General features: G+C 40.5%; 1 protein-coding gene across 12 annotated transcripts in view; it reads right to left on the bottom strand.

Moving 5' to 3' along the window:
- PTPRM (protein tyrosine phosphatase receptor type M) overlaps positions 1 to 27,094 on the bottom strand; it is a 412,807-nt gene that overhangs the window by 127,556 nt on the left and 258,157 nt on the right. For 8 of the 12 annotated variants that reach the window (XM_081014113.1, XM_081014108.1, XM_081014114.1 and 5 more), the window contains 2 exons: positions 26,478 to 26,514; positions 17,083 to 17,157 (listed from right to left, as the gene is read on the bottom strand). In XM_081014113.1, coding sequence (XP_080870239.1) covers positions 17,083 to 17,157; positions 26,478 to 26,514 — 112 coding nt within the window. The remainder of the gene's footprint in view (positions 1 to 17,082; positions 17,158 to 26,477; positions 26,515 to 27,094) is intronic. The other 4 variants (XM_081014117.1, XM_081014109.1, XM_081014118.1 and 1 more) reach the window with 1 other exon arrangement.

Below are 27,094 nucleotides of genomic sequence, written 5' to 3'. Positions count from 1 at the left end.
GTGGAAGAAGGGGTCAACCTGGCATGTATAACTAAAACCTGGGAGGGTGAACTGGGAGGAGTTGATCTAGCCCAACTTTGCCCACCTGCAATTGTTTTCCCACAGCAACCTTCATAACTTTCCACGTTTTGGCAGCTGCATCCTTCTATCTTCCTTCATATTTATTTTATTCCGTCTAACATCTAGTGAGGAAGTATCCACAATGGATTGTATCCAACTCCCACGCCCTTCCAAAATCTGCTCTGGAGAATTGGAGAACCCCCAGGACAGATTTAGGGAGCAGGTGTGAGAAAGGAGAGCAGGGGAAGTCCAGATATGCAATCAGAATTCCTTGCACTGGTGGGCTGGCACAAGCCTATCACTCACAAGCATCATCTCCCACATTGTAGAGTTTGGTTGGCTTTCTGGTTTACCAGGGAGTTAGGGGCCATGAAACAAGCAAAGAGACAACTAAAACATACATAGTGCAAGTGTTGAAGTGGGTATCTCTGAACCCAAGCAAAAGCACATTAATACCACACTGAAGGCAGTAGCACATGTTTACTCCTCCAGCATCACTACATCAAATTACTCTCAACAGACCTTTTCTGCATGTTTATTACTTTATTTATTTGTTTTACACATTTATAAACTGATTTACAGCCTGAGGCCATCAAAGTGATGCACAACAAGATAAAATGAGATTTATTTTTTTAAATGCAAACCCTTAAAAACCCCCACAACTCACTATTTCTACAGATGTACAATTAATATTCCATACAATGGCTGGATCACACTTGAGGGAATGCCTATTTAAACTAAAAATGTCTTCAGTGGATGTTAAAACAACATCCTACACAGGGACTCTGCTGGGACTAATTTGCCAGGCATTTTGGAATAAAGTCACTTCTATTCACCCTGACCTTGATGCCAGTTTTGGTACATTTCCTCTATAGCAGGAGTGAGGGATCTTTTTCAACCCAAAGGCCACATTCAATTCTGCACAACTTTCCAGAGGCCACCACAAGCGAGCGGCAGGCAGAGCAAGATATAAAACTGAACAGAGCAATGAGTGCCAATTCTGACTTTGCGCAATGGGCTAAGTTTTGACAGAGGCTCACACCCTTCTCTGTCTTCCATGCACGTAAGCAAAGAGGATAAAGGACACATTCCAGTCAGGTAAAGCGTGTTCTCCTTCATGGAGAGCACGTGTTGCGGTGGGGGCCGCCAGGACACTCCAAAGTTGCGGGGCGGGCTAATTGATCGTTGGCCACTGATGCGATTGGGGCTTCCCTTGTTGTTGGGAAGAAGTTAATGTTGCCATTTATTGATTGACAGCCAGAAATAGTAAAACTCCTTGCACGAGGCTAGGGCTTCCTCTTTTTGCCCGTGAATCGGATTGCCCGTCCCTCCCTCCCTAGAATAGGGTTGTTCGCTTTGACCTTGCTATGCCTGTCATGGGGTCGTCTGCTTTGGAGCGGGGGCCTGGTAGGAATTTTGTCCATCTGGCTGATTGGCTGGGGCCATTTGGTTTTTGCCTACTGCGTAGCAAATCGTCACAACTTGTAAGGTGTGCGGTTAGGCATTGGTTTATGGTTTGGTTGGTTGAGGGGCATGGATTGGCTGTGCCTGCCCCTCTAATGCTGCTGCTGCAAGGGATTCCGTTAAAGGAATTGGGAGCTAACTCTTGCTTGTCCACTCTGTCAAGGGGGCTCGGGCCATAGCAATGAGCTCCTGGTTGCATTTGGGGTGAGGGCAGGTTCCCTGCTCCATCGCTACCCCCAAGTGTATTCCCCCATTCTGACTTTCGCATCGTGCGGAATGTCAGTCTGTCCCCCATGGTCGGGGCAGATAGTCGCAACCAATGCCTACGCAACCACTCACAAATTTGTATTTTAATAAAGTTGTGGCCAAAATTATGCCAAAAATCTTAAACAAAAACTTCTGTGTGATGTGTGAGTTATTGGGGTGGACCTGGGGACCTCGACATGCAAAAGCACACATGTATCCACTCCTTAGGAAACCCTCTCTGTATCTTATTTATTTAACAAGATTTATATACCACTTAATAAAAAGAATAAAAACAAAAACTTCTAAGGGGTGTACATTCAATAGAATGAAATATGAGTAAGAAAATACTGATGAAACCAATGGACTTAAAAAACAAATAGACATAATAAAATTACCAAAATATAAGGGGGGGGGGACCAAACAGAGTTGAAGAGTACTTCCACCTATTAAATTTACATGTCTGGGGAGGCTTATCTAAACAAAAATGGTTTTAGCAGGCATCAAAAACAGTAAAACAAAGAGACCTTTTTGATACTGATAGACAGGCAGCTCCAAAGCACAGGCAATGCCATACTAAAATATCGATTCCTCGCAAGTGCAGAATGAACAGCATATGGCACTTATAAAAGGGCCTTTTCTACAGACTGAAGTAATTGAGTGGGCATAGAGGGGGTGTCCGTATAGGGTAAGGTGATCCTTCAAAACAGTGGCCTTAAGTGGATAATAGCAACATATTGAATAGAATGTGGGCGGGTGACAAATTGGCAGGCATTGTAGATCTTTTGGAAGTGTGTAATACATTGACAAGGTTTCACTCCCGTCAGCGATCATGCTACATTATTCTGCACTAGCTGCAGTTTCTTGACCAAGTCCAAGAGAATCCCTACCTAGGGAGCAGTAATAGTATTGAAGTTGCCAGTACCTAGACTACTGTGGCCAAGCTATCCCTGTCCAGGAACACTGGCAGCTATAATACCAGCCAAAGCTGACAGAAGGCACTCCTTCTATCAGGCCATCTAGACCTCCAATGACAAAGTTGAATTCAGAAGGCCATCAGCATTGTGGGGATTTGCACATCCCCCATGTTCCTTTATATTTATGCCTCAGCAAGGACAGGTCGGCAAGCATCTACAATTTAAGTGCCACCAATGAAGCTAATCCTGGTAAAATAATTAGCAATCAACTATGGCTTCAAGCCTACCTGATCTCATGAGCTGTTGCACCTACAATATAATCAGCTGTACCTACAAAGCAGTTCATAGGATCATGCAGTTTTGTTTACAATCTAGTAATCAGTAAACCCACTGAAACAAATACAACTTCAGTGTATATAGCTATGGGCTGAATTGTAGCGCAAATGATAACTTGTATGAGCTAGGAAAAATTACTTCATATTACTTCTTTTGAAAGTAAATAACTAAGGCTCCAATCCTAACCCCACTTATCTGGAAATAAGCTACATTAAATTTAAGGGGATTGCAATTTAGTTCATGAGATTTAATTACACATTTTTCATTGTAGCCTTCACATAAATGAAAAAAACATGTATAAAAGTAAAATCAGGTCTGTTGTGTAGAGACATAAAAGCTGTTAATTCCCCCCACCTCCATGGTGCCACTTAGTTCAATAATCCTTTCCTTTATCAGAACACGCTGGTTTCACTTCAATTTCTCGTTTAAGTCTGACCAGAAGCTGGAGCAATTTCTTCACTGTTGTTGGCTTTATATGCATTTGCTCAATGTGTCATTTGGATGCTTTTTAAACATATGTTCTTCTGATCAAATAATGTAATGGCAAAGTTTTAAAACATCCAAGAAAAAAGTCACAGCAGAGCTGAGTTACCAATGGAATCTACTTTTCCTGTTACGAACTGGCCCATGATGGTTTTTCTTTTCTCCATTTCTTTTTTTAGCGCTAACTCTTGACCTTTGTAATATAGAAACTGGTAAATATCCATCTGTTCCTCCTGAGAGCAAAGTAAATGATCACAGGCTCAAAAAACTCATACTCTTAAGAGGCCGGCAATCAAATTATTATGCAGGCAGCAGGATCCAAGTAATATCACTTTTCAGCACCCACCCTTAACTCATATTGCAGATAAGGTCAGGGAAATGAAATGTTATACCCCCTATTTGACAGCTGCATTGTGATTAGGAACATGGAATCATGCAAAATAGGACAGGACTAAAATTGTTAAATAGTGGTGCGCTTCTGTCTTTGATTATCTAATTCAAGGAATTTGCCACAATGCAAGAGGATGGGAAAAGAGACAGGGAAGACATTCAGTTCTGCCTTAAAGACTTGGCATGATTCCATTTCTCAGCCGAGTATGATCCTCTGCCCTTGCAGCTGAGGTGTGTTTGATGCAGAAACTGGGTCAAATGCTGAAGAGTTCAATCAAGGCATCAGTTCAAGGGGCTAATCTGTATTCAGAGTCAGCGGGTGCTGAGAGGTCCTAAATCCTAAAGAGGCTGCATTCATTAATGGCAACAGGCAGGGGAGTATTTCACAACTTGGAACACAAGGAAAGAGTGGGAGCTTTCAAGGTTACTCAGCAGAGAGAACAGAATGGACCCTACAGAGGACATGTTGGCAACTCAAGGCTTGTGGGCCACATGAGCCTGCAGCTGCTCTCAGTGTGGCCAACAAAACCATGTCCACTTTCCCCCACTGTCCAGCTAATCAGCCATCAGATGGGCAATGGGGAAAATACAAGCTTTTCCTGCACTGGTAATCAGTGTGTGACCAGCAAGTTTAGCTGCTTCAGGACTTCTGATAAGTGCAGGTTTAACCTGCCCTCCTACGCACCTGATATAACAAATATTGCAATCTCTGTGCTAACAGCAGTGCAGGAATAACAATTTTAGCTTTCAGGAGTAAGAATGTTAGAGAATTGTAAAAGAAAAGGAAAAAGAAAAAAAATGGCAATGGAAGCAGAAAATGTCAGTGTTCACTTCTTTATCCCATGTCTGGAATGAAAATCAACCCAGCAAATACAACCAGTATTTGCTGTTGTTCCTTTCAGTTTGCAAAGATACGTTAGTCAATACTTCTCCCCCATTTGTGTTGAGTTTCCTTTGCACTGAAATGAAGTGTGATAATGCAAAAACAGTGTAATTAATTACATAAATTACCTAAGTAATCACGTAAGTTATGTAATTTTGCCATTGCGCACAATGAGATGAATAACATTTTTGGTGGAAGACAAACTACACTGGAACAGAAATAGCGATGCATACAACAAACATAGGGTAGAATGGAAAGCAAAGACTTTTCACGTCCCTAATTAGGAGTGCAGGAAAGCATGCGGCAAAGTGATCCTCATGCAGCTGGGAAGCGGGGATAGGTCACAGTATGTGTCTGGGGCAGAGAGAGGGAGAAGTTTGTGTCTGCGTTTAAGAATGAGAGAAAGAAACTGGAAGACTGTGTGTCTATGCACATACCTAGGAGTGGGTGTATATCTGTGGGTGTGAGAGAAAGGATGCGTGATTGTGTGAGCGGGGAGTATTCTATCCCTGCCCCACCCCATCAGCATGCACACACCACCCACTCACTGGCACATCTAGTTTCTAAACCTGCCATAGAGATTGTGAGACCCAAATGCATCTGAGTTCACCTCAAGCCCTTGAAAGGGCAAGATGCAAGAGCACCCACTGAACTGGATCAGCACGCATTACTCACAGCCAGATGGCCCAGGAGAGCAGTAGCCAGAATGAGCTCTATGCCAACACCACCCTAAAATCTTGGAGAGAAACAACCGCTGGCAAAAGCAGTGTAGTATTATGGAAGCTGTTACAAACTGTAAATCAGATTAAGGATTCTGACAGCTCTGATTTTTTAGTTTGGTTGATCTGGATGCCAACAAAATAAACAACTTACAGAAGCATAAAGATGATGAAATAGCACATCTGCATACCAACCAAAAAGTAACTACCATTCATTCTTGATCTGCTTAACATAATGCTTTGTGCTGGTTTTATTATTCCTTTTTAAAAAAAATGGATATGGCTTGGATTTCAGTTGCTTTAAAAGTGTGTTGGCTTTCCACCTATGTGGTTACAATTACAATTAGTGATGCCACCAAATCTAGCTGGTTTAGAGTATGAACTTGGCTAGGTCATAATGAACACTCACATTATCAAACAATAACATGTCTCCTGAGTGTTCTTATCTTGTTCATATTGAAATATGAAGAAGTATACCTCTAGAAAATGTAGTTTTCCCAAGATGCCTGGATACTTATTTTATTTATGTCTTTGTTGTATTTTTATCCCACCCTTTCTCCAAGGAGTTCAGAGTTGTGTACTTTCCTCCCATTTTATCCTCACATCAACCTGTAAGGTAGATTAGACTGAGAGCAAGCAACCCAGTGAATTGGCTGAATTGGGATTTCAACTCTATTCTCCCTGGTCCTAAGCCTGATACTGGAACCTCTATGCCACACTGGCTTTCAGTCTGAATCCTCAGCTGGTTTTCCACATTTTGAACAGAAGGAGCTTTGGGACATGCTGTTTCCAGGGCACCTCATGTCCACGCTAAGGATTCAGGTGCCCTGGGAAAATTACTTTGTCAAGTTCCCTTGTGCCTTGTGGGAATAGGTGGGAATCTGGGAAGCTGACATAACAGTGTTCCAGGAGCCAGGGAGGGAGCTGCTCTTTCCCTGGCTCTCCTCACCTTCTCCAGCACCTAATTGTACTGCAGCTACAACCAACATCACTGCATTCCCTCCCCACTGCATTTCCCTAGTCCAAATGCTGGACTACATTGCAAGGTTGTCATTCATTCCCTTCTCCCTCCCTTAAACAAAATGGTTACAGCAACACTGTGCTGCTTTGCAGGGCTGGTGTAACCCACACTCAGTCATAGTCTGGAATATTGGGTAATAATAATAATAATGGACTATGTGCACTGGCATTAACAGAGTAATCTTCAAAATGTTTACAAACTCAGATGATCTTTTTTTTTTAAATGTATGAAATAAGACCAGAGTTAGAAATATGACAAGCTGCTATCTTTACTGCTACCTTTTGGTTCTGAGCTGACACACTAATCACACACAGTCTTCCTGTTCTATTTTTTTTTATCATAGCAAGATGGATGTGTGAGGGCTGAATAACTGACCCAAAGTCACTCAATGAGTTTCAGGGGTGAACAGCAATTTGAAACTGGGTGTTTTCAATCTAAGACCAATACCCTATTACATTATAGTGACTTCTGCTAAATATTTAAAAAGAATGTAAAAAAATTGTCCTACTTCTGAAAATGTCAAAGTGTTTGTTGTCAAGGCATATAATAAAACCAATCTATAATTGTATATGGACTATGTATACTGTCATCAGACTCTGCATTTTGCAGAATTTTGTGGAACTTTTATTTGGAAAATTAATAAAAAATATTTAAAAAGAACAGGAAATGTCTCTTAAAAATCTGTTTCCCTGAGCAAAAGAATAATGCCCCATGTTTGCTGCAGTTTTCTTTGAAAAATACTGTTGGTGCTTTTCTGTGTGTCTCCGTTCTAATGCTGGGTTGCTATGTACCCCACCGCCTTCCCCCAAGCAATAAGTTCAGAAAGAATTCCAGTTCATCCCAGAGAGACATGGGTTACAAAAGATAGATTGAAGCTTTGTTTTAGAATGTCTTTCTTGATCCCTCCCCCCCCCCCCCATGCTGGATACAGCCAGGATCTTGTGGCAGAGGCCAAAGGCCTGTCAGTCACCAGATAAATATTGCTGTCAAAGGGCATTCCTACGAGAGGGTGGCTGGGATTAGATGAAGTTGGAAACAAAGTAATGAAGTCTGAGCAGAGGGCTCAGATGAGTCAAAAGGCAGGACAGTATACTTGGAAAAAATATGAATCAGGCCAAGGCCAACATCACGTCAATAGTGCTGCACCAAATGTTCTCGAGGTCCGATTTTTGCTGTCAGTGGATTTTCAAGGAGTATAAAAAAGCCCCTTGAAAATCCTCTGCTGTCCTGACCCTGACTTGACTCATGAACTCGGTACTTGGACTCTCAACTCGGTTATTATTATTAAAGGCTTTATTCCAGAATTCACTATAGCACCCAAACACAGATCAAGTTGCAGTCTATGTGGTTGAGAAGTCATGGCAGAGCTCTACGTTACATGGCTAGGCATAAGTTAAGGCCTTGTCCCAACACCTGACATGCCCCCGGGCTCTTCTTCTGAAGAGCAGGGCAGGAATAGTCATTTGCACTGTCGTTTTCCTGAGCCTGAGGACTGAACAAGCAAGGAGGCACTCCTACGAGTAGGACGAGTCTGCTCGTGCTGGCATAGTTGGTGCCATGTCCTTGGCAATGGAGGCAGAGTTGACATGGCCAGCTCACTGTCTGTTCTAGCCTCACTTCACTGACAGGAGGCGGCACCTTAGGCAAGTCAGGTGGTTCTGTTGTGGCGCTTGGGGTATCCAATGTCCTCTGACAACCCACTGGGCTCCTCCACAGCATCTAATCAGTGCTTCCCAAAGAGCTGGACCCCTCCTTATTGCATTCCTCCATTTCAAAACAGTCTTGCTCCATGGAGTACAATAGGACCCCTCATTTATATCTACCTAAACATTTTGAAATTTTGACTTGACAACCTCCTTGTCCAGCACCACAAAGACCAGAAATTCAAATTTTGTTTCATGTCTTGTTTATATGTGTAGGTTCTCTATGAAGGGGGAGATGTAAAGTAATGGTTTTATTTTCTATATATAAAACATATTTTTCTCATTTTATTTTAGTAACTGAAATACCATTGGCTTTTGAAATTAGTATCACATATATCATTTGCTTCTAAAATTAATTTCAGGCCCTACATTTTTTGAGACATTAGCTCATATTTTTATTCTTGTGTTTGCAATTGCTAATGGAGCTGACATTTTTAAAATGAGACTGAGTGCCAGCCTATACCACACAGATGGCACAAACTTTTCAAATTTGATAGAAACTGCACTGCTGTGCCCATGGAAACTCACATTGAGAGCCAGTGTGGTGTAGTGGTTAAGAGCGGTAGTCTTGTAATCTGGGGAACCGGGTTCGCGTCTCCGCTCCTCCACATGCAGCTGCTGGGTGACCTTGGGCCAGTCACACTTCTTTGAAGTCTCTCAGCCCCACTCACCTCACAGAGTGTTTGTTGTGGGGGAGGAAGGGAAAGGAGAATGTTAGCCGCTTTGAGACTCCTTAAAGGGAGTGAAAGGCGGGATATCAAATCCAAACTCTTCTTCTTCTTCTTCTTCATTTCCTCAATTAACTTTTAAAAAACTTATCCATAATAATGAGCTAAAATGGCATTTGTGGCACAGTTTAATTTCAATTTTGAATCATTGTCTGAGGTGGAACAAAGTGATGCTACAAACCCAGACCCTAACTCTTTTCCCATATCTACTCAGACAATGATATTATATGACACAATAGCCTCCTCTGACATGATACATGACATTACCTGCCAACTATGTCTAGCTTCTGTCTACATAGAACAGACAATGTCAGTCTCTACTCTCTACAGAATGGAATAACTGGACATTCAGAAACTAAAGGGAGAACATTTCAGTCTCTTATGACATACTGCTGCTGACCAAAGGGTCATCATTCTTCAGCCAAAGAATTTCAAATGAGGAGAGAAATTCCAGCATTAAAGTGCCAAACTAGAGTTTAGCTATTTGTAATTGTATTTATTTAAAACTTAATTGGAACCAAGGTTTTTTCATGTCCCCACTACAGGTGTTAAATTAGCATAAAAAGCTAGGATGATTGTATTATCACTAATTATGGTTGATGTGAATGCTCACTGTTCTTATCTTGTATACATTTTAACTTTGCACAGAAATGTCATGGCCTTTTAGTTCTACTGATTACAATCCTCCCTCCCACACTGGGACGTTTGTGTTTGTATGTGTGTATATTAAGACTAGTAACTCAGGACAACATTTCATGCATCTAATGAAGTGTGCTCTAGATATTCGTTGGCTTAAGCTATCTCTGAATTACTTTCCTGAATTAAAATAGTTCAACTTTTAAAAAGCATACATCTTATGGGCAATTATACCGAAATGGTTTGATCAGATTTTCATATGTAATTTGAAATCAGTTTTGAGCTGGAAATACTTGAATGAATAGTCATAAAAATGCATTTCCTGTGTCTCAAAGCAAAGAACACAACCAGCTTTCATAAGCCCATGGAAACTGGCTGTGCACTGGAATTTGTTGCACTAGATTACCATTTGCATAGAACAGTTCTCAATCATTAGGCAGGAAGGAAAACAGACAGCCAAGAAACTTATGCTAGATGCTTTTGGCTGCCACACATACATCATAGCTAACATGGAACTAGCAAAAATGTAGGGTGCATTCAGAAAAGCAGTTTTCTTGCAGCAAAAGTTAGTTCACAGAGCATGACAGTGGTGAGAATCAAATGGAGTAAAACTGTCTGTTCTAGTTCTGTGAATGATGGATGAACCACTGTTTGTTCAAAAACCAGTTTTTGGAATCTTGTCTTAATGAGTGACATTCATAGTTCAACAGCCCACAGTATACATATATTTTATTTTATTTCTTGAAGAAAACTCAGATTCACTTTGTTTTACAATGATTGTGAGGTGATACCTGAAGGTCTGAACCATAAATAGAATTTCTACACTATAATAATAATCTCTTCTGAAGCTTCTAAAACAGTGTTGAGGTGCACACAGAGACAATTAGCACAGTTGTATAATTTTTTTCTCAGGTTACAAAGTGGGTTTGATTTTTTTTTTCTTGCAATGTGGCCTTTACTTGAGCACCAGTAATCTTCCAAAGATAGAATCAACTTTAGGTCTTCATCCTCTCTATTAATTCAAAATAGATCAACTACCAACGGTTATTTAAAAGACACACTTCAGTAAAAAGGCAACGTACAGTCTAAAAATATGATAACAACAAAGCAACACGTAGAAATAATTAACAGTGACATGGAACAAAGCAGCGGCCATCTTGGCAACAGCTCTGTAATTGCAGCTCATGCTGCATCAGTAATCAGAACAACAATCAGAAAGATAATCATAGGACGGAATTCAGTTTTGGAACTCTTTTTTTAAAAAAAAATAATATTTATTGATTTTCCAACCATTTAAACACAATAAAACAGAAAAAAACAAAAAAGAAAAAGAAAAGAAAAGAAAAAACATAAGATTAACAAAATAAGACGCAAACCATTTAAAACACAAAACAATTTCAATATCTTAGCTTTCATTCCCTTATTTCCACGACCGCCTCACACCTCCCTTTTTGTATTCCACTTCTATTAATTGTTTCAGCAATTCCTTTCCATCTTCCTCTGTTTTCTATCCTATAATTATCTTAACATATTCTAATCTTATTTTTCCCTTTAATACTCTATTAGTCTATTTATACTTAATTCCTTATAGCATTTCTACTAAAGCCATATAACTTCATTCCAACATTTTTCTAACATTCATTATTTTTACAATATTTCTATAAATAGTCTTAAACTTTTTCCAGTCTTCTTCCACCGACTCTTCTCCCTGGTCTCGGATTACTGCCAGTCGTTTCCGCCAATTCCATATAGTCCATCAACTTCATCTGCCATTCTTCCTGGATAGATAAATCTTGTGTCTTCCAGTACTTCACAACGAGTATTCTTGCTGCTATTGTTACATATGTGAAAAGAGTTCTATCCTTCTTTAACACCAATTGGCCGACCATGCCCAGGAGAAAGGCCTCTGGTTTCTTCAAAAAGGTATATTTAAATACCTTTTTCATTTCATTATGAATCATCTCCCAAAGTGTCTTAATCCTTGGGCATGTCCACCAAAGGTGAACTCTAATCCTCAAATTCGTCTGTTTTTCTTTAAGTTCAGTCATAGCAAGCGTCAACTTATATTCATCGAGTTGCTTCTGTAGGGCTGGGGCTCTCTTGCTCTTTTTCTCTAGTTGTGTTTCTTTACATTCAGCCACAACAGCTTTTTCTCTGGCCTCCTCTGCAGTTTGCCGTATCGAAATAGGTTCCTGTGTCAGTTTCTGGGTAGTTTCTATATTAGTATTATTTATACTTTCTATATTTAAGTTAGTTTTACTGATTGAAACATCCACTTTCGCATTTATCGTGTCCATTTTCCTGTGAAGCTGATCCAATGAATCATTTATCTTAAATAATGCAGCCACTAGAGCCTCTTCTGTCAACATTTTACATATACTGTTACAAAGGCTGCAACAAAAAAAAGCAGGGGGGCCTGATGGTGAAGCTCTCCTGGATTGGTGCCAAGTCCTCCCAGACCTTAATGTTTTGTCAGCAGTTGACTGGTCTGTTTTTCCTCTTCCATTAACCATAACACTTAAAAGATTCAAGGTCAGTCCCAGAGTCTCACGGTTTTTAAGTTGCAGCTGGAAATTTCCCTAACCCAACTCTTGTAAAGCAACCGGTTTCAAAGGCTTCCACTAGGGGGAAACAGTTTCTATTTGTAATAGTCAATAATATCCTCTTTTAAACAATCCGAAAGTTAGTTTCAAGTTAGTTTCAATTTTCAGTTACTTTTGCTCCTTTTTAAAGCAGCCGGAAACAGTAGAAACAATGTATTTCTCTTGTTTAACTAGCTGTCAATGAACGTTCTAAACGCTGTCAATGGACATTCCAGAAGATGTCAGTCCTACTAGTAGCCCATTTCCAGGGTCAGAGTGGCGGTGTTTTAAATCTCTTCGCTCTCTCCTGCAGGCATATTCAGTCCACAGTTTCCCCCCCTCTTCTCCTGCCTCCAAAGGGGGGTTTTGTTCTTTACCGATGGAAATTTAATCTTTTACAAACGACTTTCCAAGACTCCAGCTTGCAACTTCATTGCCTCAGTCTATTTAAAAAAGGGGGAGGCGGACTTCCTGTTTTGAACCTCCCCGCTTCGATACCAAATTATACTTTTAAAAATCCAATTCTCCCGTTTCAGCTCTACTCACGGGTAATTACTTTAAAGTCAAATTGTCCACAGGAAAAAGTCAACGCTCTCCGGCAACGGCTGTGCGGCTTCGCTCCGTGGAAGAAGCAGACGATTCGAAGCACCGCGCCACTCACCCCACGTCGCTCCGGAGCCCCGAAAACGGGTTTCCCCGCGAGTAGAGGAGGCGCAGAAGGTGCCCGCCGAATCCCACGTTCACAGGCTTCTCACGCCTGTGATTTTTACGGGTCTCCGCCTTCGCCGTGGCAGCCAGACCCAATTTCCCACGGGGCAAATTCCTCCCGGTCAGAGGAATTCTGCCATTGCCGATGGTGCCAACCCGGAAGTCTCAGTTTTGGAACTCTTGACCACTGGTTCTTATTGTAATTGTGATTAAATATCTAGCTCTTTTTTCAAAATACTGATAGAGCAGTCTAAATATACCACTGAAAAGATTCCTTATCACTTCACTATTTGCATACAATTGGAACAGGTTTGTTCCTTTTGCTGTCTTTTAGTATTTATGGAGTCTGTCACCATCAGGAGAAGATGCTCTGTTCCTATTATCCTAAATTATTCACTTAATGTAGCTATTTATTTGTGCTGCACATTGACAGACATGCTTAATGCGTACGTACTCCCATTCAGGGAGAATACTGCCTATGTGACCCCATGTTTTCGCTGCAAAAATAAAGCAGGTGGGAGAAGCCATCAGCTCCTGCAGATGGGGTCAGAGGGGAAGGGGGGGTGCTTAAAAGGAGCAGCTCCTGTGGCAATTCTACGTATATCCTCTTAACATTTTCTTGTAACAATACTGTTTTATAGATGAAACTGCCACAGAAAAAATGACAAATATAACACATAAAAGAACAAAAAGGGGCCATAAATCACAAGTGACACTGGAGCCTATTAAAATGCATTCAGCTGGTGTTGCAGAAAGGAGAGCATTTTCCATTCACTTTACATTCTGCTCCGCAGAATGGGGAGAAACAGAATCTTTGAACTATCAGTGTAACAAATGCTGGAGCTCTAATCGAAGCCGATATACTGGCAATAAGGTTGGTGACAAAGAGAGGCCTTGCAACTGATGAAGGCTGTCAGTCAGAAGTCTAACTTGGCTGAGATACTACAATTGAGAAGAGCTCTGCACTTTGCATAGCGGTTGTGTTTTCTAAGAGTATCTGCTAAGTGTGAACAACAGACACACATCATTAAACACCAGTGTGTATGCTCTTAAGAACTCTGATTAGGCTGTGGCTGCCCCACATATGAACCTATAAGAGTAGACAATTGTCATTCTGACTTTATGTGCTTACTGTTGTCAGAAGTATTAGTATACAGAAGGCCAACATGATCAAATGTGAGATATGGAGGTGCTCTGAGAAACAAGTGCCCAGAAGAATTTAAATTGTTGGATCCAGATATAAATAAGAAAAACAAGAGCATGATGAAAAAATAGCCACAACTGGAACATAGGCTCCGATTATTATACATCAGTGATGGCCAAACTTGGCCCTCCAGCTGTTTTGGGACTACAATTCCCATCATCCCTGACCACTGTTCCTGTTAGCTAGGGATGATGAGAGTTGTAGTCCCAAAACAGCTGGAGGGCCAAGTTTGGTCATCACTGTTATACATGGAATGAATATACAAGAAATAAAAGCAGGCAGGAAATATCATCATTTATCCCCATGTAGGGTAGATCATCCCCAAACTATCTTGAGTAACAATGACAAAAGTGATTCTCATGATACAACAGATGAGTAGATTCTACAGATGTCAATAGTACTATATACTTCAGCTCTTTGGTTTAGCTGGATAATGGGTGATGTTGCCTAACTAAAGCATACATTTATTAACACAAGGAAAGTCCAGGCAAATATTACACATCACTTGTGAGTTAGTGGTTTCAAGTCTGCTGTCACTTACAAGAAAAATGTAAAGCTGTTACTGCAAAAGCATGTGGATTTTGGATTCATTCTCAGAGATATTATATATGCATTTGTTAATCAATTCTGCTAGTTTCAGCTAACCATTCATCTGTTTAGCTGACAGAGCTGGAGAGCTGCCTCAGCAACAAACCGTGTGGTACTAATTTAGATCATGTTTCACTAAAGGTGCTTAGCAACTACTGTCTGCCTCTTCAAGCAGAAAATTCACTATTTTAAAATACAAGAGAGGAAAAGATTTGCTGAAAGGAAGAGTAGCCTCGCATGCTACTTGCAGAAAGAGCATTTTATGGGGAATGCACATGGTTTGCAGGAGCACTGTGGTAGGGCAGCTAGGACTTTCCACCTGGCAATGGAACACCCCAAGGATAGTACCATTTTATTTTTTGCTTTAAATCAGGGGGATACCATGTTTTATTTGATCCAAAATACATGATGCACAAAGGGTGTAAGAATCAAGTGGCGTCTTATCCAAACCAGCATTTTATTACTTCTTTAGCACAAAAATACCACAATGAAAACCACGTTTTACAAGCCAACAAGTGAATATCTCCACATACCAAGCAAATGAATACATTTCTCTGCTGTTCTTAATATGAATATCGAGATTCACTTTATGTAAAACTGACAATTTTGGAGGTGTTAAGTATAATGAAGGGACAGGTCTAGCTCCTGTCTTGCAGTGCAGCATATTTTATATTCCAAAGAACTGGAGATATTGTGGTTCAACTAGAACTAGAAATGTTGTGGTAATCTTACCATGTTTTATTTCTGTTGTGAATAATGTAGTTCTGCAGGTGAGGATATGTATCCCATTGGCCTTACATATCTTCAATCACCCCCATGTTCAATTCCATCAAGGAGGGAAATATTGACAACTGGATACATAAACTCTTGTTAAAGCTTCTCAGAGTGGGGGGCAGGGATTAGATGTAGTTGGACATGCATTACCTAGCAAAGATTTTGTACAAAGGCTGCAACAAGCAGTGCTGAAAACGACAAGCTTCTTCCCATGCCTGGAAGCAAGTCTAGAGAAACATTTAAACCACAGATGCAATACTGACATGGGGTTTTAAACCCATTATCTGTTTCACTGCTGTAGTGAAGAGGCTTTGCAGCTTTTGCACAACTTTTCAAATCTAAGCAAAGATATGCCCTATCTAGTCCCTGCTGCAAAAGGGCTTGCTAAACTGGAAAAGCCTGTTCACAGTAGATGTAAACTGACAAGGGGCCCTAAATTCCTTACGAACTTCACTTCTTCAATGAATGGACTCACTGGGACTTGTTGCAGAGATGGGGAGAAAATGTTGTCAGTTTGACAATTCTTTGCAACATTTCTGTAGGAACTAGATGATGTTTAATTATCATCGAACTTTCCAAGACTGGCAGTTGGATGTGCAATTTGTTACCCAAGAAAGCACTAAGAAGCACCACCAGCTTTTTCAGAAAGAAGAATGTATGGATGCTCATGCACAAGTTATTTGGAAACTGTGGATACATGGATTCCATGAATCTCGGTCACCATGGGGTAGAACACACCATATAAGTAAGGGAATGGGAACATTACATCCCTATTGAACAAACTTTTTATTCCTGAGAATGCAGCACCTTGCAATTCTCACAAACATCTGTGAATGTTTGTTGAATACAATAGGGGTAGGAATATGTGGCGCAATAGATGTTGAAATCAAACTCCCATCAACCCTTGCCAGTGTGATGTTAACTATAGTCAAACAAAACTTGGAAAGCCCCAGGTTATCCATCTCTAGTCCCTTAGAGACAAGTTTTAAATTTATTTTATATTATTTTTTTTGTTAAATTCTCAACAAGAGAAACTTCCAGTAAAATTAATTTATGCAAGTTTAAAATATGTAGATTGAAATTTCAGTCTACCATTTTCTTTTTAGAATCTGGATGTAAAAAAATATTTATTTAATTCTATGTATGTTTAATAGTACATTAACTACATTCAGGCTGTTAGTGGAATTAAAAAAAAAAAAAACTTTTCATGTGAGAAAATGTTGCCTGATCCTAGAATTCATAAAGTAGATGTTTGTTTACTACTCATGTGCCTTGTTACAAAAATTCAGAAAAAAAATTATACATCTGAATACTTTGTGTATATAATTGAATCCTGAACAATATGTTAGCTGCTGGAATGTTAGGACAGACAAAGTATTTGTGACATTAGGCTCAAAAGGGATGACCCCAGTGCTCAAACACACAAATGAAACATGCAGCGAATTTGTTTGGCGCTCTTGGATATAGGTGCCAAACATTTGGTATCCAGCAAATTGCTAAACAAAGGTAGAGCTGAACCTCAAAAAGGTCTACATTGTGGTAAACCAGCTACAAGCAAAGAATGATGAGAATGTGGAGGAAAACAAGCCCAAAAAGCGAGATGGAAATGGGTAAGATGACTTGTCTATACTTGAGTGTCTGACCTGTTAGTTGGTCGTCGCCTGCAGCAGGGGCGATGCGAATGTATGGTGTTGTAAGCTGAGTCACGATTATCGCAGCTAAGGCAAAGGAAGATTTCCAGGTCAGCATGCATGAGGGAAAAAAAAGCCAGACTGAAGCTAAGCTAGCAAGAAACAACTTATTCAGATGTTATTGTTTCAATTCCTTAGAAATTTAAAGAAAGAAAGGGAGGGAAAAAATTGTTAGGAGTGACTTACATTGATAAATTCCTTCATGTGATTGTTTACACATCTGAATATAAGTTAACGTGAACTTAACTGTCTGCAGGTGAGCTGACAGCCATTTATATTATGATGGCTGCTGGAAAAAGCAGAACCACCAGGGATGGCTACAGGCTAACCACCAGCAATGTTTGGTCTTGACTAAAATTTCTCCATTCAGTTCTACATTCACCAGAGTACGTCAGACTTCAGGATCAGACTCTACTTTGTGCTTTACTCTTGAACCCCAAGATCTATCAACTGGAAGGAGGTGCAAAAGACATAGAATTACAGAACTCGGAGCACCTGCTGAATACAGGAATTTGTTTCAAGCACCAGAACTGACTTTGAGTTCACAGTTCATCCACATGAAATTCAATTTTTGTTACCCCAACCATTCTTTAGGTTAGCAGTCTTATATATAGGGAGGGGGCACTTTATTGTTATTGTTGAACAATCAGAAATAAAATGCTTGCTAATATATTACAAATCACACAGAGACCTACGAGGGGATCACAGTCCACCCTGATATTCACAACTACATGGAGGAATTTAGCAATGTGAACCAGTCCTTAAATATTCTATGATGCTTCCTGATGAGTTTTGCACAACATTTTGTTCAAATAAACAAATGAACAAACAAACAGAAAACCACTAGAGTGACTGCACCAGCTTCGACTTATCTTGTCTTCAACCCATGTTCACTGATCTCAGTCTTACTTATCCCACAAATAAATTTCTGAAAAATCTGTTGATTTGGGGTGATATCCAGCATTAGTCACTCAATACAGAGCTAAGTTCATTCATTACAATGGACCTGCTCTAAGTATAACCTAGCTGGATATCACAACACTGGGATGTGTAGCCAACATATACACCAGCCTCTGGGGTGGGGCTAGCTGACTAGTGCATTAGGGGCCCCTTCACACATTTGTACTGAAAGCCTGACGGGGGAAATAACATACCTTTGCTGCCTGGATGGATGGAGATAGATAAACAGTGGAAATCCCTGCTCTTTCTAGGGTGTCATCTTGGTTAGAAGAAATTAACCTTTCCAATTAGATTACAAAAGAGTTAACAACCCTGATGGCTTCTGTGCAAACTTGGGTCCATTTACTGAACATATTAAAATAAAATGGGTGTTTTACAGTCAGCAATGAAATACTTGAATTTCCCCGCCATTTCCTTAAATTTGCATTGTATATTGTGAGCATTTTAGCTTTTAATCTCTTCATATTTTAACTGTGTTTTTTCTGTTTGAATCACAATGTGTATGATTTTTACTGAAGTTTCATTTATGGCTGTTTGTAATTTCTATACATGAAAAAAATCAATAAAAATAAAGGTTTAAAAAGACGCTAAATGTTTTGATTTAAGGGTCATCTGCACATTATTCATGCTAATAAGATACTTCTTATTAGCATCTTCAGATACAGGACTGACTCACAAGAGTCACGGTTAGAACCATCCCAAAATATGAAGCTCCAATTGAATCTTGTTACGACTTCTCCCACAGATTACATGTGCTCCTTAAATTTGACTACATATTGATTAATGTTTATTACATGAGATCATAGTAAGCATGTATCCTTTCATGAACATAAGAATGGAGAACATATTTTAAAATTATTATTAACACAGTCTTATTTGTTTAACATTTCTCCCCTCCCCATTCTACAAATAATTGTCACTAAATTATTAACCTTGTTATATACGTTACGCTAAGGTGGGGAAATAAAACAAGTTTTTAAAGGTCAGTTCCAGCATATAACATCTGGGAAGTGGAGAAAAGAAAAAACCCACAGAAAATTGTGTGAAAGAATCATATGAAAGCTTGTAAATTACACAGAACAGCCTGGGTGCAGTTAGATATGTGGCAATGAGTGAGGAAAGGAGATTATCCACCATCTGCAGACAATTAAGCTCAAAACTGCTGCTGCATAATATTTTGAAATATCTCCATGCAACTCTGAAGCACTATGTTGTTAGTAACTGTTACAGTACTGTTGCTACAAGATATAAATAGAATAATAACCCTTTTCTTCTACAACTGATACTTTCCAAGATTAAAACAATAGTCACCTGTGAGCTGAAAAAGAGAATTGTAGAAAATGTAGACATAGGCTGAACGAGTATAATTTGTGGGAGCTGGATAGAAAAATATCTCATAATTTTAGAAATTGAACATTTGGACATTTCCGACAGGTTTCCCCACCACTACCCCCAAAAAGAAACCTGACTACCATTTCCATGAATATTTTATTTGCTATTTAAATAGCATTATATTGGTTCAGAATGATGGTGTCTATGATGGAGATACAGACCAAAGAGTCAACATCAGTAGCAGTTTGCAAAGTTTGGTTGTTGCTGTTGGCATCCATCTGCCTCCTGCTTGACCACAATCCTATTATGTCTGAGAGGGCAGTAACCAGACATCCACATGGACAAGGGAATTAGGATCTGGTAGAACTCTGGCTTAGTTATGGAGTTCCCAGCACAGCCAGACTACACCAGCATAAGCCCAACATCCGGGCTCAGAAAGAGACACACTGTTCAGCTGACAGAATCACGATCTTATGGTGGAGTAAGCCTCCAAAAGTGGGCATACAGCAGGAGTGGCAGGGATGGGGCCAGGAAGGGAGGCTTATGCTAGATCCAAACTCAGCTCAGCTTGGTCATGTGATATGACAACCCAGTGGAGCTTACAACAGTAAAACTCTTATTTTAAATGCTTGCATTCCCTCTGCCAAGATCAAGCTTAGCCAGGAGTAGCCCTTGTTCCCAGACAGAGTTTGGAATGAGGCAATTTACGCCAGTTAAAGTTAAAGCACTTTAAGGTCTCCTAGCTTCTTATACTTAGGATTGTTCTTATTATACAGTATGGATGTTTATGCACACCAAAAGGAGAAAGAAAAAAAATGCTGACCTAAAGTCACACATGGCTCTAATCTGTCAGTTATATGTCTAATCAGGGGCGTAGCTAGCTGCTCCGGCACCCGGAGTGGTGGGGGCAGGGAAACCTGCCCATGGAGGTGGGGCAATCCATGCACGGGGGCGCTGCAGCGATCCACCCAGGGGAGGGTGCTGTGGCGATCCGCCCAGGGGGGCGGCGCGGCGAGCTGCCCACAGAGTCCGCCTGGCAGACACAAGCCCCACGCTGCCCGAAACGGCAGAGACGTGTGGTTTGGGCGTGCTGCAGGCCAGGCCCCGCGGTAAGTGCCACCCCCACGGTGTGCCATTCTGACATCCCCTCAGGGATGACACCCGGGGCGGGCCGCACCCCCCTTCCTACATCCCTGTGTCTAGTTATATTGTGATACAGCATGTTCTCAGAAAGTACAACTTCTATACAAAATAGGACAGCGCTGAAGAATATGTTAGCTTCATACTCAACAGCATACTGCCATTTCTTTTTATTTTTTGTGCATGCCTCATAGTATATGAAATGTGGGTCTGAAGTATGAAATTTTAGTTTTTGCTGTAGGAAACCATTGCACACCGAGAGAGAGAGAGAGAGAGAGAGAGAGAGAGAACTAAGTAGTTTATTTTATGAAAGGGGTATAAAATCTGCAGTGGGGAAGAAAAGTAATATTCCAAGCAATTCCAGTCAGGAAGTCTTTCCTGTCAAAATGCATTTCACCATTCACTTTCTGTAGGGAGGACCCAATGACATGGATGGAAAACTAATCCCCTCCCTCTTCCCTATAACAATTTATTCTTTCTGAGTGTGTGTGTGTGTGTGTGTGTGTGTGTGTGTGTGTTTCTTGTCAAATGCACCTTCACCTTCCCTATCCACAAACACTCCCATGGAAGATGCATGCTTTCCTGGCACAATGGGTTAGATGTCACCTTTCTGTTTGAACATTAATTAGTAAGAATGAAAACTACTGATTGGCAAACACAAATGCCCCTCAGCTGTGCTCAGCAAACGAAGCTAATTTCCAATAAAATAAAATAAAATAAAATTGGAAAACAGGTTGGTTTCTTTGGAGCCCAATTCCACACACCTTTGACACTATTGTATTCCTGGCAATATCACTTTGTAACATGCCTTTCCAAACTCTCAAACCTGCTTGCTGCCTCACTGCATTTCTCTCACAGCAAGGCTGGAAAGGTCTCATTGGATGCCTTTCATTAAGTGCCCTTTCTTCTTTGGCGATCACTCGTCGCCGAGTAAGATTGTCTTCCATGAACACAGTCTTAACAGTGAGTCCGTAAGTGACTGTGGAGGCCAATTCTGGATCCATACGCCCTTCCACAGTGGGGACATAAGGTTTCCAGGCGGGAGTTGATCATGGTGAGGGTTCTTAGCTTGTTTCTCCTTTACATCCATGACACCTTTGGTAAAGGCTGGTCTCCAGTTGGAGCGCTTACAGGCCAGTGTTTCCCAGTTATCAGTGCTTATGTTACATTTTTTTTTTTAAATTGCCTTGAGAGAGTCTGGGAATAGAGTAGTTACTTTGGAAGATGATAATCAAGACATCCGAACAACATGACCAGTCCAACACAGTTGATCCTGAAGAATCATTGCTTCAACACTGGTGATCTTTGCTTCTTCCAGTACACTGGCATTAGTTCACCTGCCTTCCCAAGTGACGTGTAAAATTTTTCGGAGACACAACTGATAGAATCTTTCAAGGAGTTGGAGATGGCGTTTATAAGTAGTCCATTTCACAAGCGTATAGTAAAGTGGGTAGTACAATAGCTTTGTAAACAAGCATTTTGGTTTCCCTGCGAATGTCCCTATCCTCAAACACTCTGAGCTTCAATCGAGAGAAAGCTGCACTTGCAGAGCTCAGTAGATGCTTGGATTTCGTCATTGATGTTGGCTCTTGTGGAAAGATAACTGCCCAGGTAGGAAAGGTGATCGACACTTTCCAAGTGCCCTTTAGACCTTCCTGATCAACATGGGAAGATGAGAGGGCAGAGGGCATGTCTGACGTTTCCACCTGCTCATCTCCAGTTTAAGCCTTCACACTTCCTTTTGATCTTTGGAAAAATCTTGTATGTCCCGAGTGCTGCTTGTGCCTGAGATGCTGCTCAGCATAGTCATAACAATTTAGGGGTCAGGTTGTTCAGACTATGCAAGTTACAAAGCAGAGGTTTACAGAGGTGTACGTCTTCAGATACACTCTAGCTCACACAGCAACTGTATTTCTGGTGGTTGCAAAGGTATCTATACCTCATAATATATTTAATGCGTAGGATTTTTTCCTGTCCATTTGTCTACCCTTTTGTTGCATGATTGACTGCCTCAGTAGGAAACTATGAGGAGATACAGAAATGGGCACTGGCACTGAAATTAGTGGTTATAAACATTAAATTATTTGCACATTCAAATAAATACTTTCCAATTGTTGACTCACTTTAATTATCATCATTGTCCTTGTGCTGCTCTACATAATAAACACCTCTCTCAACTTGGGAGTCAGCTGCTAACCAGAAAGCAAAGAAAGCTAATACCAGAGTTTGTGTGTAGAAAGCTCAACTGGTGAATTGTCTCTTGATTCCAATACTTTTATTTCTGACTTTCTCAAATTCAACCTGTGAGATAACAATACATCTCACTAATTAAGATTGACAAATGCTCACTTTCAACAAGAGATGGAGATGCTTTCATTAGACAAAATGAGATTCAAGTCTGGGCTGCTTAGTAGGCACAACCATCAATTACAACACTGCAACTGGGAGGTGTGGAGAACGCAGTACCACTTATAACTGCCTCCTTAGGAACACCTGAAAGGTGGGTTCTGCTATATTCCATCCGTCTGTCAGAGCAGCTTCCAGACAAGCTGCTGTTTTCACATTTGGCATCACTTGCTACCTGCCTTACTACACACTGAATCCCTATTTACTAATCTAGAAACCTCCACTTGTCTCTTCGTTGATATGAGAGCCACTAGACTTGGTTGGGTTTTTTTTACAAATATGCAAATATTTGATAATCTGAGATACAACTTGTATTTCAATGCTTCTTACCATTGGGGCACCCAAAGCAGGTCTCTGACACCATTTTAAGTCTGTGTGTCTCCCTGGGGTATTTAGTTGCTGCCCACATATTGCTTTTCCACTGTAAGCTATGTAACATTCTATGCTTTAACATGTACATTCCACTATTGTCACTTGTCATGTCAATGTTTCTGTCTCTTTTTTTGATAGGCAGAAATATTGTGAAAGTTTAGCTTAACCTAATACGCCAATCTAAGCTAATAGCTGCTTACCCCTCTTCCACGGTAAGTGGTGGTTGTGGCCTGCCGTGGCACCTCCATTGCCCCTAGAGCCTCGCCACGTGGCCCCAACCATTGGGATTTCCTCCCCGGCCACCGTGGAGCATTGTGGGCAGCGTCAACCCCATTTGAATTAAGCCTACCCATGGTGGCCTGGGCTTTGCAGGCTCCACTCAGGTCCGCACCCCAGGCATCTAATAGGGCTGACGGGGCTATCGGCAGCCCCGTCTGCCTCTGAGTGTCACCCACCCTGCCCACCCTTTAGCACTGCTGTTGTCTTTCTGTTTATCTTCTAACCCTTTCCTTTCCAGCTTAGAGGGCTTTGCTATGATGGTTTTTTTTTAAACCGCTGCGGTTCTTTGCTAGGCAGGAATTTTCCAATTGTCAGGTTTCACCTTCCCCGTAGCACTAGTCATGACTTTGGCGGTTTAGGCCTTGGGCAGTCTATCTGCTGACCTTGGGGATTGGAGTGGTGACCCCCCCCCCATACCAGTAGCGGTGTTTACAGGGTACCCTGCTAAAGGGGTCTTGAGGGGAAGTCTCTGTCCATACAGTCAGAAGCAGTTGGTCAACGGGCCACAGAGCTTCCCCTAGCATTTGGGTTGGCCCATTTGTGTAAACATGCGTTTTGCGATGGACCCTTCCACCCAGCCAAGCCCTGTCATCCCTCAGTTCCCCCTCAGTCAGGGGGCTGAGAGGGATACATGCCCCACGCCTATGCCAAGGTTTGCCTACATCTGAAAATCAATAAAGTTGTGGCCTTTTTAATCCAATTAACCAGTGGTCAGGGATGATGGGAATTGTAGTCCCAAAACATCTGGAGGGCCGAGTTTGCCTATGCCTGATCTAGATATTTAGCAGTTAGTTAAATTGATATATCTACTAGATATCTTCATAAAGGTAACAGTGTTAAAAATAATCATTTGCAGAAGATTCCCTAGAAAGTTTTGCAGCGTTTTAATCCTGACATGCAGCTTAGAGCACTTATTTCCAGTAACTCACAGGGTGGGTGTCTCTGGTAATACCATGGTTTTCCCAGAGATTTTATGAAGTGTGGGCAAATATGCTTTCACAACATAAAATGAACTTGCATATTTAAATAAAAGCCGAATTTCCTTCTTTCCTTTCTCCTAAGAGGCTAGTTTGATGTCATCTGTTGCTATGGTAGCTACCTCATTGCAGAAAATATGATCTCTTTTTCCAAATGTAATAAGTAAAAAAGTTAATCCAATCAAATAGTGAAATAAATGGCAGAATAATCTTTAAATATTTAAACCACAGATTGCCATGTGATGTTATTAAACCAGTGTTGCCTTATATAATAAATTGGACCAGATTCTTCCACTTTATTTTATTTTAATTTTTAAAGTGCCAGAACAATAGTTAGACAAAATTCTGCTTGGCCAGGAATGATATACTGATTGAAGAAACATAACTGGTAAAATGTAGAGGTGATGTAATGCTTTATAGTAAACAACTAGCAGTATGTAGGCTATTGAATGTTTATTCATCATGCAGAACATCCAATAATAGTTACCTATATTATTCTTTTAAAAATGAGGTGAAGCAATATAATCATGCTGATAAGAGCATACCCTTTGCATGAAGATGTTGATAAGACTATAGTATCTTTGAACATAAGCCTTCATTTACAAAGTTTGCTTAAAATAATTGCTTGCAACAATTTGCACAGAACGGAACTCTCATGGACACTCCTATGCGCAGAACACAAGGAGACAATTTTTGCCTCTTTGTTCTCTGTCTGGAGCTTGCTGGGTGCTGTAGGAGGTGGTGGGGATTGTCTCCTTCCACCAGTGGGAGCATCCAGTTGGTAAAGCAGGAATCTCTGTGGATGCAACTCCCTTCTGCAAATCGAAGGAAAGCTTCCATTTAAGGAATGGTAGGTCTAGATCCAACTTTATGTTTCTTATTGATGTGGTAATCAAGCTTTGTGTCAAATATTTCCAGCTTCTTTTAAGAAACTAATCCACACTAGTGGTGGGTAGTTCTTCTTCACTTAAGAAATTATTTTTTAAAAACAGTATTTCATTTCACAATTCAGCCCCACAAAATCAGGGGATGAAGACTTGGATTAGCTTCCTGAATCATGAAAACTCCTGAATGTGATCAGGTTTGACCTCTGTTGAAACTCAAGATTAATGGAATTTCAAAACAGGGTGCAATGACAAATAATGTCTCTCTGTGCCTGTACACTTCTTAGTCATACTGGGAACGCAGATGAAAGAAACTGAGCTTGGAAACTGCATTGGAGGACATGAAAGGAAGCCATTTCTTAGGTACCTAAGGCTCAAGCCATGAAAGGCTTCAAAAGTAAAACTTCCCCTTTTAAACAAATCACCTTGAATCATACCTGGAAAAATACAGGAAGTCACACCCCACCCATGTAAGCAGATGGACTATCACATTTCGCCTATGAAACTTCCGAACAATCCTAATATACAATTCATTACAACAGCCCAACAGTTATATCACAGTCACAAATGGAGGTCATCAGACCACCATAAATTTTGTGCTTCAACCACTGGCTGCCTTATTGAGAGAGGAAGCTCAAGCAAACCTCTTGCAATCCTAGAGTGAGCAACAGGAATGACAAATAATTATTGTTTTCTCAACCTAGTATATCGATGTTTAGGAGCACCAATAGGCATAGCTACCTGCACCAAAAATGTGAAAACTCTCCTAATTATTTTTTAACTTTTGCTGGACAATTGAAATATGAATGGAAATTAGGCTTTCACCACCTTTTTAAATTAAACAAACTCAGCCATTCATTGTCTTACTCTTATACTTAAATAAATAATACTTTAAAATATCGTTAAAATGGCAGAATTGGATATGTGTATTTAATCATGTATATTATGATACACAATTTGACAGATTTAAGGCTAAGAAGACACAAGGGAAGCATACCTTTTGTGGCCACTCTGACGCAGTCAATTTTTGTTTCCTATGCCAGATAAAGAAAGAAAAGGTCATTTGCTAGTTTACGTCCGCAGCAAGAATATAATACATTGCTTCTGCTTAAAATACTGCTAAGATCTAAAATCAGTACCAACTTTTACATGTTTGGTTTCAAGCTTAATAGCCTCCTACACTAGTCAATGTATTTCCCTGCTATGGACAACCAAAGGAAAATGCACTTGGGCATGTAACATCAATACTTCACTTAATATTAACCTAGAAGATGAATGAGATGTTATTAGACATGATATGTGTACTTTCCACACAGCCCTCCTTTTACAACACATTGACCTTGGGATATTTTCTTTTCTTTACAGTCAGCTACACAGTTCCAAGCAACATGCTAGACAATGTAAGAAAGCAAACAAAAATCAATGGTGTTTCACATTTCTGCACTGTCAGTGCACTGTAAAAGAGGGGCCATTATGTTATTTGGCAGAAAACATTTCCCTGCTGTCAGGGGAGACAGCCAAAGCTTATCAAGAGTTGAAGGGCTCAGGGTAGGTCTGTTCTGAAATGGAAAACAATTCTAGAATGTAGAAGCTGGATTAAAAGCGACCTGCAAA

Source organism: Podarcis pityusensis (assembly GCF_964106645.2).
Source record: "Podarcis pityusensis genome assembly, chromosome: 7".
Classification (NCBI taxonomy): Eukaryota; Metazoa; Chordata; class Lepidosauria; order Squamata; family Lacertidae; genus Podarcis; species Podarcis pityusensis.
This window is presented reverse-complemented; position numbering and strand designations above follow the sequence as displayed.